Source organism: Fusarium oxysporum, genomic scaffold (genome assembly GCF_000149955.1).
Source record: "Fusarium oxysporum f. sp. lycopersici 4287 supercont2.34 genomic scaffold, whole genome shotgun sequence".
NCBI classification, from domain to species: Eukaryota; Fungi; Ascomycota; class Sordariomycetes; order Hypocreales; family Nectriaceae; genus Fusarium; species Fusarium oxysporum.
The window spans coordinates 393,882-418,384 of record NW_017264846.1 but is presented as its reverse complement, the minus strand read 5'-3'; the positions used below and the strand labels follow the sequence as shown (position 1 = coordinate 418,384).

At 48.0% G+C, this 24,503-nt stretch overlaps 6 protein-coding genes across 6 annotated transcripts; 3 read left to right on the top strand and 3 right to left on the bottom strand.

The window, feature by feature from the left end:
- Positions 1–1,131: 1,131 nt before the first annotated feature.
- FOXG_22441 (pyruvate, water dikinase) lies at positions 1,132–1,587 on the bottom strand (the record flags this gene model as incomplete). Its single annotated transcript, XM_018402849.1, has 1 exon — positions 1,132–1,587. The coding sequence occupies one exon, from the start codon at positions 1,585–1,587 to the stop codon at positions 1,132–1,134; it is 456 nt and encodes a 151-aa protein (XP_018257028.1).
- Positions 1,588–1,607: 20 nt separating this feature from the next.
- On the bottom strand, positions 1,608–3,524 carry FOXG_16381 (phosphoenolpyruvate synthase; the record flags this gene model as incomplete). Its single annotated transcript, XM_018396411.1, has 1 exon — positions 1,608–3,524. One exon carries the CDS (start codon positions 3,522–3,524, stop codon positions 1,608–1,610), a length of 1,917 nt encoding a protein of 638 aa, XP_018257027.1.
- Positions 3,525–4,412: 888 nt separating this feature from the next.
- Positions 4,413–6,110, top strand: FOXG_16380 (pyruvate decarboxylase; the record flags this gene model as incomplete). Its single annotated transcript, XM_018396410.1, has 1 exon — positions 4,413–6,110. The coding sequence occupies one exon, from the start codon at positions 4,413–4,415 to the stop codon at positions 6,108–6,110; it is 1,698 nt and encodes a 565-aa protein (XP_018257026.1).
- A 6,049-nt stretch (positions 6,111–12,159) lies between these two features.
- Positions 12,160–13,125, top strand: FOXG_22440 (uncharacterized protein; the record flags this gene model as incomplete). Its single annotated transcript, XM_018402848.1, has 1 exon — positions 12,160–13,125. The coding sequence occupies one exon, from the start codon at positions 12,160–12,162 to the stop codon at positions 13,123–13,125; it is 966 nt and encodes a 321-aa protein (XP_018257025.1).
- A 3,799-nt stretch (positions 13,126–16,924) lies between these two features.
- On the top strand, positions 16,925–17,974 carry FOXG_16379 (uncharacterized protein; the record flags this gene model as incomplete). Its single annotated transcript, XM_018396409.1, has 3 exons — positions 16,925–17,148; positions 17,230–17,419; positions 17,498–17,974. The coding sequence occupies 3 exons, from the start codon at positions 16,925–16,927 to the stop codon at positions 17,972–17,974; spliced, it is 891 nt and encodes a 296-aa protein (XP_018257024.1).
- Positions 17,975–18,557: 583 nt separating this feature from the next.
- FOXG_16378 (uncharacterized protein) lies at positions 18,558–21,454 on the bottom strand. The gene is made up of 5 exons (XM_018396408.1): positions 21,169–21,454; positions 20,406–21,080; positions 20,048–20,355; positions 19,641–19,988; positions 18,558–19,579 (listed from the first exon to the last, which is right to left on the bottom strand). Exons 1-5 carry the CDS (start codon positions 21,376–21,378, stop codon positions 18,952–18,954), a joined length of 2,169 nt encoding a protein of 722 aa, XP_018257023.1. The 5' UTR covers positions 21,379–21,454; the 3' UTR covers positions 18,558–18,951.
- Between the last annotated feature and the right edge of the window lie 3,049 nt (positions 21,455–24,503).

Here is a 24,503-nt window from a genome sequence, read left to right as displayed (position 1 = left end):
CGCCCAAACAAGTGGACTGATGACCACATAGGCATTGAATGGCTTGAAAGAGTTTATCTGCCCCAGACTACACCTGCCGACGAGTCAGACGCGAGACTGATCATCTTAGATGGTCACGGAAGCCATGCAACAGTATGTCCTCCATTTCCCCCATCTCACGATCAGTGCTGAGTGGTGGAAGGATGAATGGATGGCCACGTGCTTTTTGAACAACGTTTATTGCTGCTATCTACCAGCACACTGCTCTCATGGACTCCAGCCACTAGACAATGGAGTCTTCAACGCGTTAAAGGCTGCATATCGACGAGAGCTGGAAAGGTTGGCCTCGTTGACTGATTCCGCTCCGATGGACAAGGTCAATTTCATCAGGGCCTACGCCAAGGCTCGCCGAGTTGGAATGACTAAGAAGAACATACTGTCAGGCTGGAGGGTCACTGGCAACTGGCCGATTTCGCGTTCCAAAGCGCTGCGACACCCTGAAATCCAACAAGACAGGCCAAACAGCGGCCCAAGAGTGACTCCTGAACCTAGGCCGTATCTTGGCTCGGACGATACACCACAGACGAGCCGTCAAATTCGAGATCTTGGGCTGAACAAAACACCAAAGACGCGGAGACGGTACAACGTGATAGCCAAGGGCTTTTGAGGCTCAACAACAGACAGTAGCGGCGCATACGCAGAGGATTGCCAGCCTAGAGGAAGAATTGGCTCGGCTGAAGAGAGGGAAGAAGAGGAAGGCGGTACCGAATCCTAACAGGCGTTTTATGACTCTCGGGGAGACTTTAGCTGTTGGAGAAGCCATACCTCAAGGGGAGACTCAAAATGAGTCTGTCGTGGTGGAATCTGTCTGTTCAGACGAGCGAGAGTCAGAATCAGAGGCTAGCTCGGTCATTGAAGTGAGAGAGGAAGCCGTACCCCACCAACGGACCACGCGGTCAGGACGGCTTATCGAAAGACCTAAATTCCAATAGAGATAGTTGTTCGCTATTGTGAGATGAGATATTTTGCACATGTCCCTCATTTTGGCCGAGTTGTTTACAAGTGAAGTTGTCCATTTTTGGTGGTCCTCTTTTTTTTTTTGCTTGACGAAAGGGTGGGGCTGTCGAAAGGGGGGTTGTGTATGGTACATATTTACAAGCCCTGTTCACTAGCCACCACGTGTTTCATAACCTGAACAAAACTATCCGGACTAACAGAGATGGAATCGATTCCCGCATCAACCAAGAACTTAGCAAACTCAGGATGATTGCTCGGTGCCTCACCGCAAAGCCCAATCTTGCATCCCTCCCGACGAGCCACTTCAATAGCTCTGGCGATCATCCACTTAACAGCCTCATCCTGCTCGTTGAACAAACTCGCCAACTCTCCAGAGTCCCGGTCTACTCCGAGCGTAAGCTGTGCCAGGTCATTAGACCCAATGGAAAAACCGTCAAAGTGTTCAGTGAAGCTCGAGGCCAGAATGACATTGGATGGAATCTCGCACATGACATAGACCTTAAGACCATTCTCTCCTCGCTTTAGACCGTTCTCCTCCATAACGTCTAGCACCTTTCGGGCTTCTTTGATTGTTCGGCAGAAGGGTATCATGACGATGGCATTGGTGAGACCTATTTCCTCTCGTACCCTCTTGACAGGCCGGCATTCCAGAGCGAACCCCTCTTTGTAGCGAGGTGAGTAATAGCGCGAGGCCCGCGGAATCCAATCATGGGATTCTCCTCTTTCAGTTCAAACTCAGCACCACCTATCAGACGAGCATACTCGTTGGTCTTGAAATCGCTCATCCTGATGATGACTGGTTTAGGGTAGACAGCGGAACAAAGAGTTGCAAGGCCGGATGCCAACTTGTCAACAAAGTAATCAGGCTTGGAGGCATAGCCTGCCGTCAACTTGCCAATTTCTCTCTTGGCTTCTCCATCCTTGAGATGTTCGAAGTGAATAAGAGCCATAGGATGGACTTGGATAGAATTGCTGACGACAAATTCCATACGAGCAAGTCCGATGCCGTCAACTGGGAGTCTCCACCAGCGGTATGCAGCTGCAGGGTTGGCCAGATTCAGCATGATCTTTGTTCGGACCGAAGGGAGTTCAGATATGTAAACCATCTGGGTGGTGATTTCCGAGATTCCATCATAGACAAGACCTGAATCACCTTCTGCACACGATACAGTGACATCCTGACCGGTGTGCAGAACGTATGTGGCATTTCCTGTACCCACGACTGCTGGAATACCTAGTTCGCGACTGACAATGGCGGCATGAGAAGTACGCCCACCTTGGTCGGTGATGATAGCGGCGGCGCGCTTCATGACAGGCACCCAGTCAGGATCTGTAGCCTCGGTGACCAAAATAGATCCATCGATAAACTTATCCATGTCCGAGACCGTATTGAGCAGGCAGATACGCCCAGCAACTGCTTTATCACCAATGGATAGTCCAGTGGTCAATATATGGCCACGTTCACCAACCTTGTAGGTTTTAAAGGCAGCTGTGTCACGACGAGACTGCACAGTCTCGGGTCTGGCCTGGACGATGAAAAGCTTTCCCGAAGAGCCATCCCTGGCCCACTCCATATCCATCGGGCAACCATAATGCTCTTCAATGAGACATGCCCATCGTGACAGCTGGAGAATTTCTTCATCCTCGAGAACATAAGCGGCTTGCTCAGCCCTGGACGTGGGGACATTACGTGTAGGTCTGCACTTATCCCCATAAACCATTTTGATTGACTTATCGCCAAGTTTCTTGCTTAGAATTGGTGAAAGATTCTTGTTGGACAAGAGAGGCTTGAAAGATTGGTATTCATCCGGGTTGACCGTGCCCTGAACAACGTTCTCGCCAAGACCCCAAGCAGCATTGATGAGAACAACTTTGTCGAATCCGCTCTCGGTATCTATAGAGAACATGACACCCGAACCACCGATATCAGAGCGAACCATTTGTTGTACTCCAATGGAAAGAGCCACGCTTGCATGGCTGAACTCCTTGATTTGGCGATAGCTGATGGCTCGATCTGTGAAGAGTGAAGCGTAGCATCGTCGACAGGCATCTAGCAGTGCTTCTCTACCTTGAATATTCAGGTACGTCTCCTGCTGTCCAGCGAAGCTCGCATCAGGAAGATCTTCAGCTGTTGCGCTAGATCGTACTGCAACACTCAGATTATCAACCTGAGCTTTATCACAAAGGTCTTGATAGGCTGACAAAATGGCCTCTGCAGTATCAGCTGGCCATGTCCCACGTAGGAACAAGCTACGTATGGCATGGCCTGCCTCGGCGAGTGTCTGTTGACCAGCCTGCCATTCATTGACCAATTCATCGATTTTGCCGCGGATGTTATTGGCATCGACGTAGTGCCAGTAGGCATAGGAGGATGTCGCGAAGCCTGGTGGCACTGGAATCCCTTTGGGTCCGAGGGCTCGAACCATTTCGCCCAAGGAGGAATTCTTGCCGCCGACTAGGCCGACATCACTTCGAGCCAGGTGCTCAAAGTTGAGAACCAGAGGTTCAGCAGTCCAATCGTCATTCATGATTGAATAATTGCTTGAACGTGACGCAGAAGCCCTATAGAGTAAAGATGTAATGGGGGTTGAGGCTTGTTTTATGAGCACAAACATTTGCGTAGACCGTCAGATACGAGTGAATCAGTCTTTCATTCTTGAGTTTCCCCATTTATGATGGGAGACTTTGATGTGTCACTATACTGTCATCTTTCCATTGTCTCAACAGCATGAATCTCCTCTTTCCCTAACCTTTTTGAGTTTACATTAGTGTCGTTGGAACTCATCATGTTATCCTAAAAGTGGGGTAAACTCAAGACTTTACGACCTGGAGGTACAGTGGACAATACATTATGAGAATGCGACTTGACCTGGTGAATCTTGGGACATATAAGTTGTTCATGACGCCACGCATGTTAAGTGGCTTTCGCTTGTCTCTAAGGACTACTGCTTCAATACCGGGAAGTTTCCGAGTAGACATCCATAACGACATAACCGGTCAGCTCATTTGCCGGTCATGTTATGGTGGCCTGATTACGATAGTGGCTTGAACCTTAGTATGTTACAACTACTAGCACGTAATCAGAGGCTTGCAATCTCCAGTTCGCAGCCAGTAAGACGTCAAAGGCACTGGGAATACACGTCTAGTATCTCCCAGCCAGAACACCTCCATATCTTCTCAAATGATCATTCTATGACTCCATTACAGGGTGATATCGAAGAGGGTATGACTACGCGATGCATTGTAATCATGCAAATTTAGTGGACAATCCCCCGCTGCAGTACATATGGTCGAATATTTAGACAACTCGATGTCAAGGACCAGCAATTCAAGACTACCTTGGCTGCTTTCCTCATTTTTGTACAAGGCCGATATATTCGTGCCACCAGTATACAGGAATCCCCATTTCCGTCGCCATGTCGCCCTTCACCGTGGGTGATTATCTTGCTGAGAGGCTTGTCCAGATCGGAATCCGTCATCATTTCATTGTCCCAGGGGACTACAACCTAATTCTCCGCGACAAGCTTGAGGCTCATCCGTCCCTGACTGAAATAGGCTGCACGAATGAGCTCAACTGCTCTCTCGCCGCTGAAGGCTATGCTCGCGCGAATGGCATTGGTGTCTGTATCGTGACGTACAGCGTCGGCGCTTTCTCTACCTTCAATGGAATCGGCAGTGCCTACGCTGAGAGACTTCCTCTTATCCTTGTTAGTGGAGCGCCTAATACCAACGATGTGGGCCAACACCTACTCCATCACACTCTTAGTGAATATGACACGACATATCAGCTTGAGATGGCCAGAAAGATCACTTGTTTCGCGGCTCGTGTGCGTCAGGCATTGAACGCTCCTGGGATTATCGATACAGCTATCCGAGCTGCCCTCACACAAACGAAACCTGTTTACATAGAGGTTCCAGTTAACCTTGCGGGCGAGACCTGTCTTCGTCCTGGACCTATAACCTCGCTTCTTACATCAGCTCCATGCAACCAACACGCACTCGATGTTGCTGTATCCAAATCGTGCGAGCTTATTGGTACCAAACACAGGTGCATTATCCTTGTTGGGCCCCTGGTACGTAGGGCCAAAGCTCAGGATGCTCTCCTTCAATTGGCAGAGGCGATCGGATGTGCTGTCGTCATCCAACCAGCTGCCAAGGGCTCATTTCCTGAAGATCATGCACAGTTTGCTGGCATGTTTTGGGGTCAGGTCAGCACCCTAGCGGCTGACGCTATCGTAAATTGGGCTGATCTGCTTATTTGCATTGGCACTGTCTTCACCGACTACAGCACTGTTGGTTGGACAGCTTTACCAAGTGTCCCGCAGCTTGTTGTTGATATGAACAATATAACAGTGGCTTCCAAGCTCTACTGCAGCCTTATTGAAATGCACGACTTTCTGTCGAGACTAGCTGCGACAGTTGGCTGGAATGATACTACCATGATTGAGTATAACAGGTTACGTCCTGATCCATCTCTGGGAAAACCCTCACGTGGTCCTGAGAAGTTAACGAGAAAGGAGATTGCTCGACAAACGCAAGCCCTGCTGTCACTTAACCCTGATACTACGGTGTTTGCGGACACTGGTGACTCATGGTTTAACGGACTGAAGTTGAGTCTTCCATTTGGAGCTGAATTTGAGATTGAAATGCAATGGGGCCATCCTGGATGGTCTATTCCCGCATCATTCGGTTACACCCTTGCAAGGCCGCAACGACAGATTATCGTCATGGTTGGAGACGGTGCCTTCCAGATGACAGCCCAGGAAGTATCTCAAATGGTAAGATACAGAGTGCCTATCATTATACTCCTCATGAATAACCGAGGCTACACTATCGAGGTGGAAATTCACGATGGACTATATAATCGAGTTCAGAACTGGGATTATGGTCATTTAGTCGAGGCGTTTAGTTGTGAGGATGAAGGAAAGATCGCGCTTGGTCTTGAAGCTCGCACTTCTGAGGAACTTTCGAATGGTTTGGAACGAGCCGTTGCGCATACTGATGGTCCAACGCTCATTAATTGTATTATCCATCAAGACGACTGTAGTCGGGAGTTGATTACTTGGGGGCATTTTGTAGCTGCTGCTAATGTTCGAGGGCCGAAGAAGGATTAGTTTTAATGGTAACTAGCTAACGTGTATAAGTATGCGTCGCACTAAAAATAACCCCCCCTATACTACTTTTGAACCGCAACCAGTCTCTATCATCGAGGGAGCAGCCAGCTATGGCTTCGCCATTCACCAGCAGCACCTCTCCATCTGCGACGGCTCGGGCCGTCTTGGACCTGCCGAGGTCTTTAATGCTGAACTTACAGGAGCACTGGAGGGCCTTAAGGCCGCTCTCAACCCCCCAGGATCGGCGGCACGGGACATTGTAGTCTGTCTAGACAACCTGGCAGCCGCCACATGCCTACGGGGCTCACCGTCTGATTCTTCACAAGCAGTCCTTGTCGAGTTCCGGGCGATAGCTGCATCACACGGAGCTACACAAAAGCGCTGGATACCTGGACACACGGACATTCCCGGCAACGAACAAGCCGATAAACTAGCAAAGGCGGCGTCCTCGCTACCAGAACCGGAAGGCGCTCAGCCGACACTAGCATACCTGCGAAAGGTGGCGAGACAGAAACCAAAAGAAGCTTTCGAAACCTAGTAGATCACCTCCGTTCCTGAGCAATAGGAAGGAACTTCGACAAGTACATCAAGTTGACCAAGTCAAGCGCCTTCTTCGAAAGGATATGCACTCGTTACTAAACGAGGCAGATCGGAGATGCATTTGCGTCTCCTCCTCTCCTTTTAGCTTCCTTTCCCTTCTGTTTCTTTGTTTCTTTTCTTTATTCTCATGGGCTTGGCCGGCTCGTGCGGTCATGCCGCCGCCCTCTCCCCAGTCTCACTAAAGACTGACCGATAGAGCGGCTACCATTATGATAGCCGCACCTGGTCATCCCGCTGACGGGTAACAGGCTCGACAGGACGCGCTTTTGAGCCGATGATATGCTGGATAGTGGTCTGTTCTGTAATTTGCGAAAGCTTTACTTAGATTTTAGCACTAGAGACTCTAGCTTAGCACGTCCTGTGCCCCAATAGGGGCCTTTACGGGCCTCACGGCCCCCGGACGAAAAATATACATACATACATACATAAGTTTGTGATGGCGACGGGAAGACTGAGTTGAGAAAGGGAAAACAGAACATATTAAACATGAACATCACAGTTGACTACTAACATTGAACAGCCTCAAGTTGACAGACCATGCTTCAGCTGCTGAAGATAGGATGCTGAACACGGAGAAGTCCGCCTTCAAGCAAGCCTATCGCAGGGACAAGCGAGGCTGGGAAATGTGGCGGGGAGTAGGGATTGGTGAGGTCTGAGCCAGAAGTCGGGGAAAAGAATGTAACGAGATTTAACGTTCTAGGCCTTATGAGGCGTATCCTCCCCGGGCGGAATAAATTCGTTCATTCATCCATCACTCATTAGTAGTATAGTAGCGTAGGTCTAGTTTATCCAGTTGGAAAACCCAACCGTCACAGTTCGGGGCTGGCCAGTGGGGAATGGTCGAGTGTCAATTTATCGGCTCACGTGGCTATGACCTGATTCCTAGATGCTGAAAGTGCCTAGAGGAGAGGGCCGCACAGTACACCACTGTAAAGCCACAGGACCAGATAAGCCACATAAGCCCACCATGACACCACGTTGAAGACGGAATCTCTCCAGGGTTGGATCTGGGCTAATCTGTTTATTAGTTGCATTCACATGTGGTCGCGTCTTGACATTAATTGGCGACCATGATCACTGGCATCACGTCATCGGACTTGTAGTGGATGCCGCTAGGCTCATCTGAGTCTAGTCTAGATCGAACCTCAGGGTTAACGTATGATCAAGCACAAATCGCACATCCCTCCTGTTTGGCTCTCAAGCGCACCCTCTCGCTCGATATGCAGTGAAAACAGTCGCCAACAAGTGGCTTAAACATGGTTCCATTATGATCTTTGGCGCGGGAACCCACAATCATATGCTCAGAAAACATCGATAGAGACCGCAACTGATGCGAAACGCAGCCTTTATAACTCGCTGTATTCCACTTGGCATTGCGAGAAATTTGACACAAAATCTTCATTGAAAACCACGATTCATGGCTTACATCCCGCGAGACAACTTAACAAATCAGAGTGACGCCTCCACCCCATCGACGCCTACACCTATTTTCTCTGGGTTAGTGGGCGGCATCATCGGTGTACCTTTGGTAATCATCATTTTGTACGCGTTTCCTTCGTAGATGTGCGGTCCGTGTCCATGTTAATAAAGGTAGCTTCATTGTGAAATCACTATATCATCATCCCCAACCCCAGGGAGACATCGAGGCGGCGAAACCTTCACCCAAGGATACAGTCGATCTACGGACGGTAAACGACGCAAACCCGTCACAAAAATACGAAGCAGCAAAGGGGCTAAAGAAGCAGGCAACCTGGGCTTCAACGCAGTCTAGTTCAGCTGAAGTCTGGTAAGTTCCAAGTTGAAATGAGAGAGTTTTCTGCCCATACTGACATCAGGATAGTGCAATATGCATCGAAGTTCTGGGGGACCAGGACGATGTCCGACGGTTGAAATGTAAACATGTCTTCCATACGAGTTGCATTGACTCCTGGTTCCAGAAACACCATATCGACTGCCCACTATGCAAGTCGATATTTATTCCAGATAGGCGCGGTGATGCTAAAGGCGTTCATTAGCCGAGGTTTTATCAGCGATTATGATATATTAAGATATTAGGCTTGTAGTGCTCGGGATAAGGGGAAATTAGATCAGAGGAAATATAACGTAGACGATAAGCGGGTGTTATAAAAATCCCTCATACACCTCACTTTATATCTGATCAATTAATTCTCAACCACCTAATATGCCACAATTAAATGAAGAGGCTAGAGTTCTTCTTGCTCTTCAGGCGCTCCAAAATAACCCTAAGTTAACGCTCCGATGAGCTGCAGAGATATATGAAGTTGGTCCTATGAAGCTATGGCGCCGACGCAAAGGCATACTCTCTATACATGATACTATCCCAAAGTCGCAGAAACTATCTGATCTAGAGGAACAGATCATAGTTCAGTATATTCTCGACCTCGATTCGCGAGGATTTCCTCCCCGGCATCGTAGTGTTGAAGAAATGGCCAATGGACTGCTTACTGATCGCGATGCATCACCAGTTGGCAAGCGCTGGGCTATCAATTTTGTCAAGCGGCAACCAGACCTCAAGACGCGTTTTCAGCGGAGATATGACTATCAAAGGGCTAGATGTGAAGATCCGACTACTATTCGCAATTGGTTCAGGCTCGTACAGAATACAATCGCAAAGTATGGTATCCGATCAGATGATATCTATAACTTTGATGAGACCGGCTTTATGATGGGCATGATTGGAAGCGGTATAGTTACTACAGGCGCAGAAAGGCGTGGAAAGCCAAAAGCTGTGCAGCCTGGAAATCGGGAATGGGTTACAGTTATCCAGGCGATTAATGCGGAAGGCTGGGCAATTGATCCATTTATCGTGGTTGCAGGCCAATATCACCTTGCCAATTGGTACCGAGAAAGCAACCTCCCGGGCGATTGGGCTATCACCACGACCCAAAATGGCTGGACAGATAATGAGACGGGTCTCGAGTGGCTAAAGCACTTTGACCGATCTACAGCCAATCGATCAGTTGGTTCCTATCGTCTTCTGATCCTTGATGGTCACGAAAGTCACCACTCGACCGACTTTGAGATATATTGTGAGGAGCATAATATCATTACGCTTTGTATGCCGCCTCATTCATCTCATCTACTTCAACCTCTTGGCGTCGGGTGCTTTGGGCCGCTGAAAAAGGCATATGGTCGAGAAATTGAGCATCTAATCAGAAGCTCTATAACACATATTTCCAAGACCGAGTTCTTCCCGGCCTTTTATGCCGCTTTTCAGGCTACTATGACCGAGAAGGATATTAAAGGAGGTTTTAGGGAGCTGGCCTTGTCCCTTTTGATCCAGAAAGTGTAGTCTCAAAGCTTGATGTGCAGCTACGGACTCCAACACCTGCTGAGGAGGAAGCAGGCCAGGCACAACCTTGGACTTCAAAGACCCCGAAGACAATTATTGAGGCTGAATCGCAGTCTGAATACCTTGAAAGACGAGTTAGAAGGCATCAAAGAAGCTCTCTAGAGTCAATTTTAGAAGCACTAAAGTCTCTTTCAAAAGGAACAAAGGCAGTTATGCATGAGATGGCTTTAATGAGGGCTGAGATCCAAGATTTTCGACAGGCGAATGAGATACTCAGCCGACGGCGCAGAGCAAAAAGAACCCGCCTACAGAATAGAGGGAAGATGACAGTAGAGGAAGGTCGGAATCTAACTGATCAGATAGATATAGATACGCAGGTAGTAGCCGAATTGTCGAAAAGTGGTGGTTAGGGGAGGTCGGTGCGACCGGGGGTTCGGCGCTGTGGGAGATGCGGCAAGGAAGAAAAGCGCGGCGCATGCTTATCATGTACGGTAGCTGGTCAAATTTAAAAGTCTTGAAAAAGACAGTGCGAATAAGATTTTTTATTTATTCTTAAGTAAAAGAATTTCAGAATTTTAAAAACTAAGTTATATAAAATATATTATCCATTCAATATACCCTACAATTATGAGCTTCTAGTAAATTAATTCTGATTTTTGGAAGCTTAATAAAGATACTAGTTAGACCTTCAGGTGTAAATGCTAAGAAATTAATTTTTGGTCCACTCACTTTTCTGGTCCACTTGCTTATCATGTACGTTAGGACTTTAAACTTTATATCTAGGACTTTCAGACTGTTAGTCTGAATCCTGAAGGGAAGGGGGATCCCCGGATTTTCCCACATATCTTTGGTTTCGTTATAATTGCCAACATGGCCTTTGAACAGTCCATTATCTGCCATTCTACGCGGGATTATTGGAAGACAGTCTCAGAATCTTCAGCTCCGCATTATCGTGAGGGAAAGCATAAAGGAGGGCAAGGTTACAACAAGTTCGTTTTCGGCATCGGGCTCTCTGAATTGGATGGGCTTGGCTCAAACTCTTTGTTCTTTTCTGTGCGATGTTATATATGGCCAGGAATATTGGGATAATATCTCTGATATCAACTTCACGGTGGATTTAGAAGATATATTGACTCACGATCAATCCTATTCTATTCTTGGGATAAATGGAACACTAGTCTGACTCTCCGAATGGATCCAGTCAGCCAGGTCTGTGGCTTGCAGGTGTTGGTGCGGCCGATAAACTAAAAGCTTACGCACAACTTGACTTATTACCTGGCCAGAGACCCTCAAAGTCGGCTCCAGTGTTGGAGTCGAGTCCACGCGAACATGCTACGTCAGATCATAATCATATCTCCTTGGCGCCTCACCGAGACCTCCGGCGCAAAATGGGGCTCGTATGATTTCGCGTACTAGGAGCAATAGAAAGTCTAGTCCCAATGTAACGACCCAATATCACATGGCACTTGGTGAGTCTGTTGATTCATCGATGCATGCGCATCAACCCAACAGAAGGTGTTGCGAGCACATCAGATCACCACCATTTGATCTTGAAACACCTCAACTCATGATTCTCACAGACCAATCGTTCTTTCAAAGCCAAAGGTATCATGTATGCGAAGTTGAGCCTTACAGTCCTCTGGTGCCGAACAGTAATAACGATGCAGTGCGTGACGTACTCCACCATTTTTAGCTCCAAAAGCTGAAGGGTCCATGCATCGTAACGAAAACAGACACCTCAAGGCCTAAGTAAATAACACCATTCGAGTGTTTCAAACTTTAAATGGCTTCAAAGAGACATTTGTGAAAGCGAATGACTAGGCTGACTCGGCCCCTTGCCTTCAGTCGAGCATCACTGATATTACCTGATGTTACTTTGGCTAGAGGGCTTTTTGGCGATTTTTAACAGCCCCCCACATACTCTGGATGAGACCAACTGAGAGGAGACGTATTATATGCCAAAGGCAAGTCTTCTTTGTCATAAGTTATTGTTTTCGACCCACGACTGGTTTAATTCGAATCCCTGTGCACACTTCATCACGTCTAACCACTCAATTTGTAACCACCGAGTGTCACACATTAATTCACGGAATAAATTGACAACAGGTCGAGGAAAAATTCCATCACGTACGAATTATGGCTTTTGCGGAAACCCTAGCAGAAAACAACTACTTCCCAACTGATTATTTAATTGAAAGTAATACACCTATTGATACTCAATATTTCTTTGATTCTACCTGGCAAGCCTTGCCCGAATACCTCATTCCATGGCATTGGATGAGTTCCTCTAATCAATCCTTCCCAACAAACTCGTCGAGTTCTCAAACTCCGTCTCTTCCAACCCCAACTTCAGAGCATTACTTCCATGATGAAATGGCTGGTGGCTGGATGGATGATCCGAGCTTCGGCACTACTCAACTATCGCCCATATCTTCCAAAAACCAGCAGTCAGCTGGATTCAGCTTTCCCACATCACAGACCACCACAACCAAGGAGGACACACAAAGCTCTATTAGGAATCGTGATAATGATCAAGAAAGCCTAGAGCCCTTCACTACATCAGATTTTACCAGATACCAATCGACACCAGAGCCGCCAAAGAGAAGAAAGGCTGGGAAGCAGTCTGTAAACAGGAGGTTGCTATGCGAGAAAAGAAATTGTCGGGAGACAAGAACAGAGCTGGATGATGCTAAGAGCGAACAACAGATGAAAGTTCGGGAACGAAACCGGAGGGCGGCTGCCAAATGTCGTGATCGCAAAAAGGATCAAGCAAACGAGTTGACCTCTCGGATGGAAGAATTGCAAGATCGACATCGACTACTTTCTTCTTGCTATAGCGACCTTCAGCAGGAGGTTTCCCAACTCAAATTCGAAATTCTGAGGCATGGCGAATGCGAATGTACTCTGATTCAACAGTACATTGCGAAACAGGCATATAAAGCAGTGGATAAGTTGACAAAGCAAGCGTTCTCTTCCGAGAATTGGGGTACAGACACTACATTCACCACCACAGCCCCGCGGCCGTATGACAGTGACAGCAGCACCAGTGATCGACGAGGGGTTGTTCAGGGTTCTTCTGGGCTCCAAAACATGGCAGCGTGACAGTGGCACCAGATAGGTCATGGCCTTAGGAATATCATCACTCAGAAATCAACTCAAAATCTTCAGCCTAGTGAGAGAGAAATTCAGGATATAAAATGACGTATAAGTTCAATGGTGCTTCATAGTTGCCGTGTTTGTGATTGGCGATGAGCATCATGAATTTCAAGCGACGACTTCTTCTGTGTGTACACATCTTAATTCATCGCAATCCTGTTTTGCAGTCCAAGATCCGAAAATCGTAGATCAACAGTCAGATGAGGATAACCAGGGGATAGCCTGGAGATAACCTGGTTCATTGGATGCACAGTTGCAGCTGGGCGACTCGGATGAGAGGAATTCTTTTCTCACGTTTCGACGACCTCGATTCAATCTTCAACGACCGCGCAGTTACCGAGGTTGAAAACCTTAAATGTAATATGAGGGGCAAGTAAGGGTCTGAATCACCTTTAGTATTTTGTTTATGCGTCAAATGAACCAACCTTCACATAGTGTTCCGTCTTTTAACCGGAGTTAACTGGAAATACCATTCCACTACTTCCAAAGAAAAGGCCTATTGGTACTCAGACAGTACTTAAAAATCGACTTAAGTATTACTAAACAAGATGTCAATCCAACACAAGGGTTAAAGTGCGGCTTTTGGGGCCCCACAATTATCATCAGACATGAGGACTGAGCTGAGGGGAAAGATAAGCAAAGAAAGGGCTTTCACCGGCCAAAAAGATGAGACGAGATCAGATTTAGAGCTGAGCTGAGGTATAGTCTAGGTGGGAATGACACGGTGCGCGCACAACGAGAATGTTAGATTTCGTATGAGCCATCAATACCAGTTGTCTAACCTATAGCAATATTGTGTCACTCCAGCTCTTGGTCATTATACCACCCGTGGCAATTGAGAACCCTACAGCGGGCCAATCACAGCATGGTGGTCAGTACCAACACAATCCCTGCTAACCCCCGAGAGCATCCTTGGGACAGAATAGAGAGCCGACCTGAGGTAGGTAAACGAAATTGACCGACTTTAGATACCTATGGGCTCTCTATGCTAAACTCTACTCAGATACCGACCCAGATAAGTTACCTCAAGAGTTACCCTGTTGGATAACTACACAAAAGTACTTGCCACCTCATGATGGGTGGTCGTCTTTCGTGTTCCGTCATCTTTTCCACCGACCCAGCCCACCGTCGTGGAATCATCTTTACTTCTTCAGACTCTACCGGCGTTCAAAGAGTCTTGGGAGACAGTTCAGCAATATGCAGGGCAGTTCGATTGCCGGTTTAGTCATGTAGTTGGAGATTATATCATGGTTGCACTCAACAGTAGTCAGAAAAACGAGGTCGGCACCTATCAACATGACAAGTCTTGGTACCATGGAAAACCAACATTCTTCAAGATCCAATTTTGGGCGCCATACTTCTCTCCACCTGAAGATAACGCCCGTATTCCATGGCAATGGGTCCGTGATCATAATACCCGACACCCAGACATCGCGCCAGACACGAAGTCCGAGGATATGACAGTGGGGTACTTCCACTCCTTGGAAAGCGTGCTTTGTAGATTATGGTGGAAATGCATGTACGAGACGGATCGCTTGTGTAATACCGGACTAGCACAGCGGAGTTTGATATGCTCGTCTGTCGAGCACTTCTCGAAACTTGTCGGTCCACGATGGTATGCAGAACATGGACGACCCTATCTGCTCCCATGGCACCTGCCACATTGGGAGGACCGGGAACGCGGAAGAGAGTATTTCTTACTTCTGCCCATTTCAGCCGGTATCATCTTGGAGGAGTACGAAGGGACCAAGCACCTTTGATCGACATTACTGCTACCTACCCGACATAACATGATATGGTTGCTTAATGTCGTTGAATCCGTACCCGATCTTTGTGAACGAACTCGGGAACAAATCCAATGGATGGACAAGGTTTTTGACAACAACGAGGGCCAATTCGCTCTTCGTAGTCATCTGCATGTCAAAGCTACAGCCACGGCTGGAAGCCATCAAGCCGATCCGCTTCTGCGATGTTTTCTTTCAGACAGAGCCTCCACAAAGGGTAGTTCGAAGTGATGAGTGCGCCTACAACACAGATGAAGGCGAAAAGAATGGTTGCTTCATAGCACTCGACGAGGATGGCCATTGAGACGATGAATCCTCTGAAGAGGCCGATTAAGACCTTCACATATCGTCTAGGGCACGTGCTCTTGACCTCCTACAGCGCCGAGTTGCCTGGGACTATGGAGCAAGAAGACAGGCTCAAAGCCGGCAAGCGAGGAAGACGATTATTACCCCGTCTTTCGACTCGATTTCGTTAGCATCGTCGGTCTACCGCGCCGGCCGATCTGCAGGCCCAGTCACTTCTTTGACAATATCACGATATCGTTTCGCCATTGGAGTGCCCCGTATAGTGCAAAGCACGTGCAGGGCATCTATTTCGACCTGAGCGGCCGTACCTTCCGCATTGCCACCGGTGCTACACGAGAAGCTTGGTTCATCGTCATGCATTCGAGCCAGAGGGCTGCTGGCGCCAACAACCCCCTGTCGACGACACGACACAACACATACAAGTCTGTAAAGGAAAATGAGCGGAGGGGTACGAGGTAGATACGTCACGATGACGCCTCAAGCGGCGACTTGTTCCCTACACCACCGATGACTGCTGAGGGTGTGGATTGATCACATGGATCACATCAGAGCCATGAAGCTTATTGCCATCCCATATCGAGCCATAAGTACTGGCACTATTGGGAGGTCATCGAATAAGGCAGTTGAGACCCAGAAGAGGCTTGCTTCCTCAAAATCAAGCTCAGGCTTGCAAACAAACAAATCATATCAAATCGAGTCTCTAATTTGATTCGATTTGGATACAAAAATGATCGATTCGGATCTATTGGATATTTGAACAACCCCACTTTTCTCCCAAAACGATATACATTGAGCTGCTCCTATCCGCTTGGAGCCAGCACCTTTGAGCCGTAGCCATCTGTCCTGCAAGGCTGAATATTCACCCCGGCTGGGACGACATCGTTGGAATTGAAAAGAGATCAATTATCATTTTAGAGAAGCCAATACTGTGGCTAGGCTACGTACTAATCCACTCCCTTCTCTCCCTCCCAGAAGCAAAAACATTGCCTTTGAGCAAGAACCTTCCCACAGATCTGTAATGACGCCTAATGACGCCGCTTCCCATCATCGATAATCGGGAACTCTTGTCATCTGAACATAGTCAGAGCAATAGATATCGGGTGGTGCGACAAGTAGTAGAATACCCCGCAGAAAGTCATCCATTTATGTCGTCGAAACCATCCCTTTTGCTTGTCGCGATGTAATTTTGACTTCTCTGCTATCAATCGGCATGAGCCTACTTGCTTGCTTGTCTGCTAGAAGCGGCTGGATACGTATTCTGGATGCCCCTCTGTTGGGGCAACTTCTTTGCAGATTGTCACAAGAAGCCCACCTTCTATTCAGCACTCGAGTCGTTTTGGTGCAGACAAGGGTGAAATGTGGCGATGATCACCGGGAACTAGCATGGGACCAAGATCTGTTGTAGGTTGAGCTGGTGGAAAGTATGTATCCATGCTGAGCTACTTTTGTGATGTTTTGGTCATTCGTAACCCCCCGCGTCCCCGTCCTCCAGCAGCCTTTCCCTACTCTTTCTTCCTCGCCACTCTGTCCCAAGACCACACTCAAACATCCAACGCTTTTTCTGTGCCTGGATCTATTAGGATCTTTTTTCTTTATTATACCTCCGCATTTGTTTGTGACAAAAAAAACCTACTCTCACTACAACTCTATTCAAAATGGCCGAGGAACAGAAGAACGTCGAGGTCCCTCAGGAGATCAAGCCCGAGACCACTCCCGCTCCCGTCAATGAGACCCCCACCGAGGCTCTCGCCACCGAGGACAAGCCCGCTGAGGAGAACAAGCCTACTGAGACTGAGAAGTCCAAGACTGAGAACAAGGAGATCAAGCCCATTGAGGAGGGCCATCTGGGCCACAAGGCTCATGACTTCAGCTTCCCCAGGTAAGCCCTTGCACGTGCGTCACGCCGCGACGTCGCATCACGATGCACATGTCCCGTTTGCTGACCTTGATTCCCCCACAGGAGCCTGATTGCCAGCAAGGAGTTCTTCTTCTTCGGCACCGACGCCTTCGAGCCCAAAGCGCTCACACAGTACCTTAAGACCGAGAAGTCGGCCGAGACTGCCCACAGCAACATCGCCTGGGCCTCTCACACCGGTCAGGGTCTCCTCTTCTTCGGCGACAAAATGAACCCATCCGGCATCATCAGCCTGGTAAGCTAAGCTCCCGCGGATCCACAAAAGAAAACCCTCTGCAGAGTGCATAGTTTATTCTAACGACGTGCCCCACAGGCTGATGCCACTGAGCCCGAGATAGATGCCTCCCACAAGTTCCATTTCACCTCCAAGGGCAATAAGCACAGCTTCAAGGCTGCCAACACTGCTGAACGTGACAACTGGGTCGCCCAGCTGAAACTCAAGATCGCTGAGGCTAAGGAGCTCGCTACCACCGTCACCGAGTCTGAGGCTTATAAGAAGACCATTGAGAGCTTCAAGCCTCCTCCTCCCAAGGAGGAGGCCAAGGCTGAGGAGGCCACCTTTACTCTCGCCACCGAGGGGACACCCAAGGAGGAGCTCAAGGAGGAGCTCAAGGAGGAGCGCATCACTCGAATGCTCCGGAAGCTGGAGGACAGGGTCGAGAGCCTAGAAAGCCAGCTGAAGGATATGAAGGATATGACTGCGAAGATGGATAATAAGATGGATTCATTAATCGGTATGTTCAAGGAATTCATGAAGGCATCTGCTGTCACTTCCGAGGCGACTAAGTAGTACTTTAGCAGCTGGTCCTGCCTTGTCTTTACACTGGCCCCTTGTTCAATGATTATGAGTTTGGTTATTGCTTCTCAGTCAGTGATATAATTGGATTGGAGGCAATATGGATTGGACTGGCTGGACTAAATTTGGGTTTCTCGAAGGATTGGACTGGATTGGGTTGATTGGTAACCAGCTCCAGAAGCTCCAAGGCAGCACTAGTCGCCCTTTCACCTACTGTACGTAAAGAAATGGAGCGTCCAATTGGGGACTTTAGTTGGTGTGTATGGTACTAGCGTAGGTCTATGTTACGACGTCTCAATAGGTAAATTACATAGCTATTCTAACTCGGTCATCAACTCGCTATTGCGCCCTTCCAGGGCTAGTATGCTCTTTTCCTACTTATCGGTACAGTAGATGCAATCTATAGTAGTTTTAATACAGCGCTTATATAGGCTTGCCGCCTTTGCACTGCACTTATCTTAAGCTACATAATTCTTATATAAAATCAATAACCGCATTCAGGGAGGTCTTACGCGCATCTTCTTCTTTCAATACGATTCGCAGGCCGTACGAGTTCCCGCTCGGGGGATCTTGATGTGGCCTGAAAGCGAAGACTGAGACTGGGAGCAAGAGATATACTCCGTCAAACTCGATTCTGGTATAGTATTAGGAACCAGTGGCCGGTATTTACTTGACATAAGCAGCCTGGATGGGATTGCAGGCGTGCTAAGGCTTTCCACATGACGAGAAAGATATCATAAGTGACCCTGATTTGATTTTGCTCCGCAGAGTGAAGTAGTGTTGCCCCCTGAGGCGAGATCGTGTTGTTCAAGAGAGGTCCGGTCCAGAGGGGCGATATCTAATAAAGACTACGTGGCTGGAACGCCGGAGGTTACCCTCCGGTTTTGATGTCAATCCTCGTTTCCTGTTGCTGTTTGTCTCGCAGATGGGCGTTTATTGACTGGGAAGACAAGTCCGTCGATTAATAGCTTTCATCCAGTCTGTTCAGACTTCCCATCCGGCGTGATGACCATACTACTTTCACCCTCATTCGCCTCAAGTGCCAACTGATCATACTTCTTGGCCAGATTCTCCACTGTCTCCATCTGCCAATCCTCTTCCAGCATCACAATTGTCACCGGAAACGTCGATCTAACATATTGTGGGACCAGCGGTTGATCGTCCTTCCACGTCGTGTGTCGCCTCAGCGCGTCCATGTCTTCCTTCGTCATGCGGTCCCTTATCAGCCGGCACATGGCGGACGAGACGTATACGTGCTGGCCTTGGTCGTAGAGGCCTTTAACAGCGAGGAGAAGCGTTGCACGTAGGATTTTAAGAGTTTCCGTATCATCTGGGGATACTGAGTCCCTATTCATGTTCTCGATGGTCGTATTTGCTAGGATGGAGAGGAAATAGGTCAGGTATGTGTCGCCGTGCTCGAAGCTGTGGCGTAGGTAGTAGAGACGAAGTACAGTTTCGAGGCATCTTAAAGCGTATGCAACAGCTTTAGAATGTTGAGTGTTATTATTAAGTGCTTTAACACCTGTCGATAGGCGTGGCGGCTTCATCCCTTCTTGCACCATTTGAGCGACTTTAAAGAGCAGAACGCAGTACTCCATGCTGCCTATATGTCAACCTCGAGGCCCGCGCAATATAGTCTTATTGCTGTTTTGGAACTTACTGCATTATGAGCTGGCACGGTAGCACTGCCTTGTGCGACTTGATGGGTTCTGGGAGAGCAATGTACCAGTCGTCGAGTACCTTTTGTAAACGATCAAGTTCGCTTGATGGCAAACTCCGAGCTGTTTTTTGGCCCGTAAACATAATACAGGTAATGCCATTTGAAATACGGCGTAGTTCCGTTTGAGCTCGATAGACATATCCAAAGTGCATTGGTACCAGTGTCGAACTGGGCGGGTATCTTAACCAGAGTTCCCCATACCACGACGGTTCCTCGTCTAGGTCTGGCATAGGCGTCGCTGGAGGTCCTCTGATCAGGGAAGCCCTCATATTGTGGAAGGCCTGCAATCTATCGCCTATTCATCAGCCTTTCCCAGATTGTGTAGAACATAGAGTAAGAAGACCCACGATTGCCAGCGATACAGGGCCCAAGCAGTAAATACACGGGCAGTCTTCGTTCTCCCTTCCGTTTGCTCCGGTGCAAAAAGCTTCAGGCTCTGCGCCAATTGAACCGACTGAAGCAGATAAGATATGCCGACCTGATCCATCCCATTCATGGTATAGATGACATGCAACACCATTGCGGCGTGTAGAGTAGTGAGCTTGCACTTACCGCTCTCTAGCGCCCAGAGTCGTTTCGCCTCTGCGAGGAACCTGTAGCCCAGAGTTTCTGGTCTCCAGTACTGGGCACGGTGAGTGGCTTTACGATAACTATGCTGAGTAACGGATTAGCAAATCTACGTGTTATTGCGTTCTTGTGACCTACGCATGCCTCAGCTAGGACAGCGTTGACAAGTAAGGGAGAACAAAATCGAGTATCGCTGTCTCTCATGGCCTGGAGGAAGATGTCTTTCTGAAAACAAGTGTAATTTGCATAGTCATAGAGAAAGTATGCTCGCAAGAGTGCTCGCAGCAACTCATCGTCTGTCTCAACTGATGTCCACCTGGAAATTTGGATGTTCGGTATGTAAGGGTCCATCAGTTCTGCTATGTTATACGGCGTCATGTAGATGGTCTCAGGCTGGCTTGCCCAAGCCTCCGTTTGCTCTGCTGACTGCGGCAGAGCGTGAGACGTAATTTCGAATACTGTGGAGCCGAGATACGGGTTGTCCGGTGATAATAGAGCAGCAGGCATGGAAGTGGAATAAGGAAACTCATAATGAAGGCGTGTCCCTGGTGCCCATGCTGGTTGTAGCGGAAGGTCGCCGTCTTTCACCTGCCGCATGGTTGTGGCAACATCGGCGCCCTCGCGAAGTCTGCGGAGGATGCCCTGGACCTCTCGCTCCGGCAGATACGTCAAGAGGTAGCAGAGTTGTTCATAGATATTGGATTTTTCTCGTATCTCATCGTACTTCCGCTTTAGGTCCCAGCTTGCAGCCTGGTAATGGCATTGGACACCCCTGTTGATGCAACCCCTGCATTTCGGACGTTCGCCACAGCACTGCGTGGGAGAGATGGCGAGTTAGCGGGGCCGAACTTGTCAGATTTCTATCTAGAAGAAACATGAAAATGTGAAACTCTGCACGTGCCTTGACCTTTCGTTTCCGACACGATTCACAGGCGATCTTTGTCAGGTTGGCTCGAGGACGGAGATGGGATAGTAGAGATGGTCCCTGGTCGGAGCCAGAGCTGGTGCTCTCAGAAGTCGAAACTGAAAGTGGTACAAGTCTACGAAATCCGGGGACACTCGAAAGTATTCCGTTGTTGGCGAGAGATTGTAGTGGAGGGGAGGAGGACATTTGAGAGTGCGTAACACCATTGAGAGCAGTAGGGGACTAGGTAAAAATGCAACAATTTTATAGAAGTGAATCAACTCAATACTGTAATAACGAGCAGGGATTCGCCATCTTTATTTGCGTGATTGGTGATTGGCGAATATGATACCCCACATCAACACCGACAGCCTCTCAGCGTAATGGAGCGGGGCGGTGTTGCAGGAAGTGACGTCAATATGCGCTCACGCCGCAGCGCTGTCGACCAACAGCAGAGGAAGAGAGCTCAACAATCAAGCCGAGGGGCTTCGACAAGATCCTTATCAAGGATACTCGAGGTAATGGTCCATTCGAGGACCTCGAATACATACAGCTCCCCCTCCTGCTGGAGACGGGCTGACGAAACACGTAAATCCAGGTTTATACTGCAATGCGGTCAATTTACATGCTATAATTAATATGAAAATACCTGTATATATCTGAGCATCTAAATAGATAACATCCTGGCTTTCTGCGATTAAATTATTCACTTCTGGATATATTATAACTAACCTACGCCGGTATGCTTCTCTACAGCAGTTCATGTGAAGCTCTGATTGGGGATTTTGTGCAGGCCATCCCTGTCAACTAAAGAACATCAAAAGCAGAGTCTCCAGTCAAATACCAGCTATCATCGCGTTTACTATACTTTATTAAGTAACAAAATCTATAACCAAAATCTGGGGCTGGTTTTACATATTTACGAGTTTTTAGATGTATCGTACCACTTGTCGCGGGTGAACTGGAGTTCGTCAGTTGCTCAATATCATGCTAGCGCCCTTTTATTTCCCACCTAAAGGAGTTGGTCGGTTGCCAAACGAGGTGGGGCATAACTGCTAGACGTCCGACGAATTAGACCACGGACCCTAACTCCGTCAGCAGTTAGCCAATGGGAGCCCACATCCTTGTACCTCCCGTCATGCAAGTTTACCCCCGCTCTGAATCAGCATCTCCGTCTTTCCTATTGTCGCAGGGTAGGCATTAGTAATCTAGCTGTATGCTTTAAGTAACTCTGCGGGATGGAATACCCCGCACAAGAGACAACTTAAGACATCAATCAACACATTTTGCTGCTGCTCATCATATTCACTCTACCTTTAAGCACGCTTAGTGCGACAGTTATGAGCCCGGAGACTCTTTCATTGCCTCTCTCCATCATGATCAGCATCTTCTCTGCCGCAAGCCAAGTCCATCGCCATCAGCGTCTTCTGCTATCAACTTCGTCGTAATGAGAGCTTTCTCTCAAATTGAAAATCTCCTCAGGGGAATCGGCACGAAGTTGAGCCGACTGACGCAATGCTGGTTTCCGGTTCATAGTCGGATGTATCAGATGAAGCGATATGAAACAGCAACTTGAAACCCGCAAAAGATTTTAACAGAGAAGACTCCTAAAATCTAACAATCATGATCTCTTTAATCAGCAAGAAGCTAACACATTAATCAGAAGTCAATTCAAAAAGGACGCTATCCTTTTCTTGACTAAATGTCACAAAATGTCGATCAAAGATCACAATCTCACCTTGCTTAACTCCCGCGAGGACTGGACCAACTGGATCAACTCTATTGAGGATCTTGCTGTGCGCAATGACGTCTGGAGCTACTGTGATCCAGAAGGGATTGAAAACTTAGTCTTCACTGCGACCAAACCATCGGACTCAGCAAGCAAGGACACGATCCAGAAATATCACAGCCTCCAGGCTATCTATAATAGCGAAAGGAAGAAATACGACAAGGTCTCTGATCGCATTGACCTCACAGTGTGTCAGGAGTTCAAGCAGCACTACCTCGGAATCCATGACGTCCGCGGTAAACTCATCGCGCTGGCTGATAGCATCCAACCCACCGCGAAAGACCAGAAGCAGAATGTTAGGTCTGAGTTTGAAAAGCTTAAGAAGGGCCTTAGCAACACCAGTCTCGATAAATGGCTCAGCCGCTGGCCTGCTCTCGTTAACAACGCTAAACGTTACAAGATAGAGAACCTCAGCGAGTCGCAGATCTGTGATGCATTCATTGAATCATCTCGCGAAGTAAACCCACCGTTCTACAACTACATGAAGTCCAAGGAAGCTCAGGTTGAAAGCGAGAAAAACCTCGTCAAGGAGGCTGCAAAAACCATGGAGAAGATCTCAAATGCGTTTCTCACTGCGCTCAACGAGATTAATCCCGACCATGCCAGTAGCGGTTCCGCCACTGTCGCAAGTTTGACTGATTCTGAAGAGGAAGAAAACGGTGAAGATGACGATGTCACCATTGTTCAGAAAGCTCAGAATACAGTAAATAGAGCACTCAAGACCTTCCGCAAACTCAGTCCAACCCTCTCCGAGAAGAAGATTACTATCGGATTCTGTATTAAGCAGTTCAGGACAATGGCACCACCAAAGGAAAAAGCTATTAGAGGACGAGCAGCCCACGCCACTCTTCAAGGAAGAAAGCATAGCAATGATTCAGATTCGCAGAACGAAGAGGATCAGCCGCAACAGAAAAGACAGCGGACGGGGCATCCATCCTCGAACATGGGTTTCCGAAATTGCGTCTGCGGCATGTCCCACAAGTACACTGAGTGTTATTATCTTAATCCTTCGGGTGCGCCAGAGGGATGGACACCAATCGTTCAAATACAGTCGAAAATCATCACTACAGTCAAGGGAAGCAAACGCCTTAAAGAAAACATCGAAAGGAACCTCAAGAGAAGCAATATTGACTTGCCTAAGTTCTGGCCGTCAGATATTACAAAGAATCAACCCAAGCATCTAGCAGAGGACGAGACTTCAAGCACAGATAAATTTCTATCCAAATCAAGAGCCGCATTTGTTACGTCAAGGTTTGCGTTTGGCACAACCGCAAAAGACGAGTACGGTGATTGTTTCCGACTTGACAATTGTGCGGATACACATGTCTGCAATGACCTGTCTCGCTTCACTAATTACACACCACTCGATGATGAAACCATAGAGTTTGGCAACTCAGGCACGCACCTCACAGGCATAGGAAATGTCACGGTCCATGTCGACACTCCAACAGGCGCAGGTCTAATTCAACTCGAGAACGTTGCTTATGTCCCTGGATTCCATTGGAACCTCATCAATACGCACTCTCTCGAACAACAAGGACTT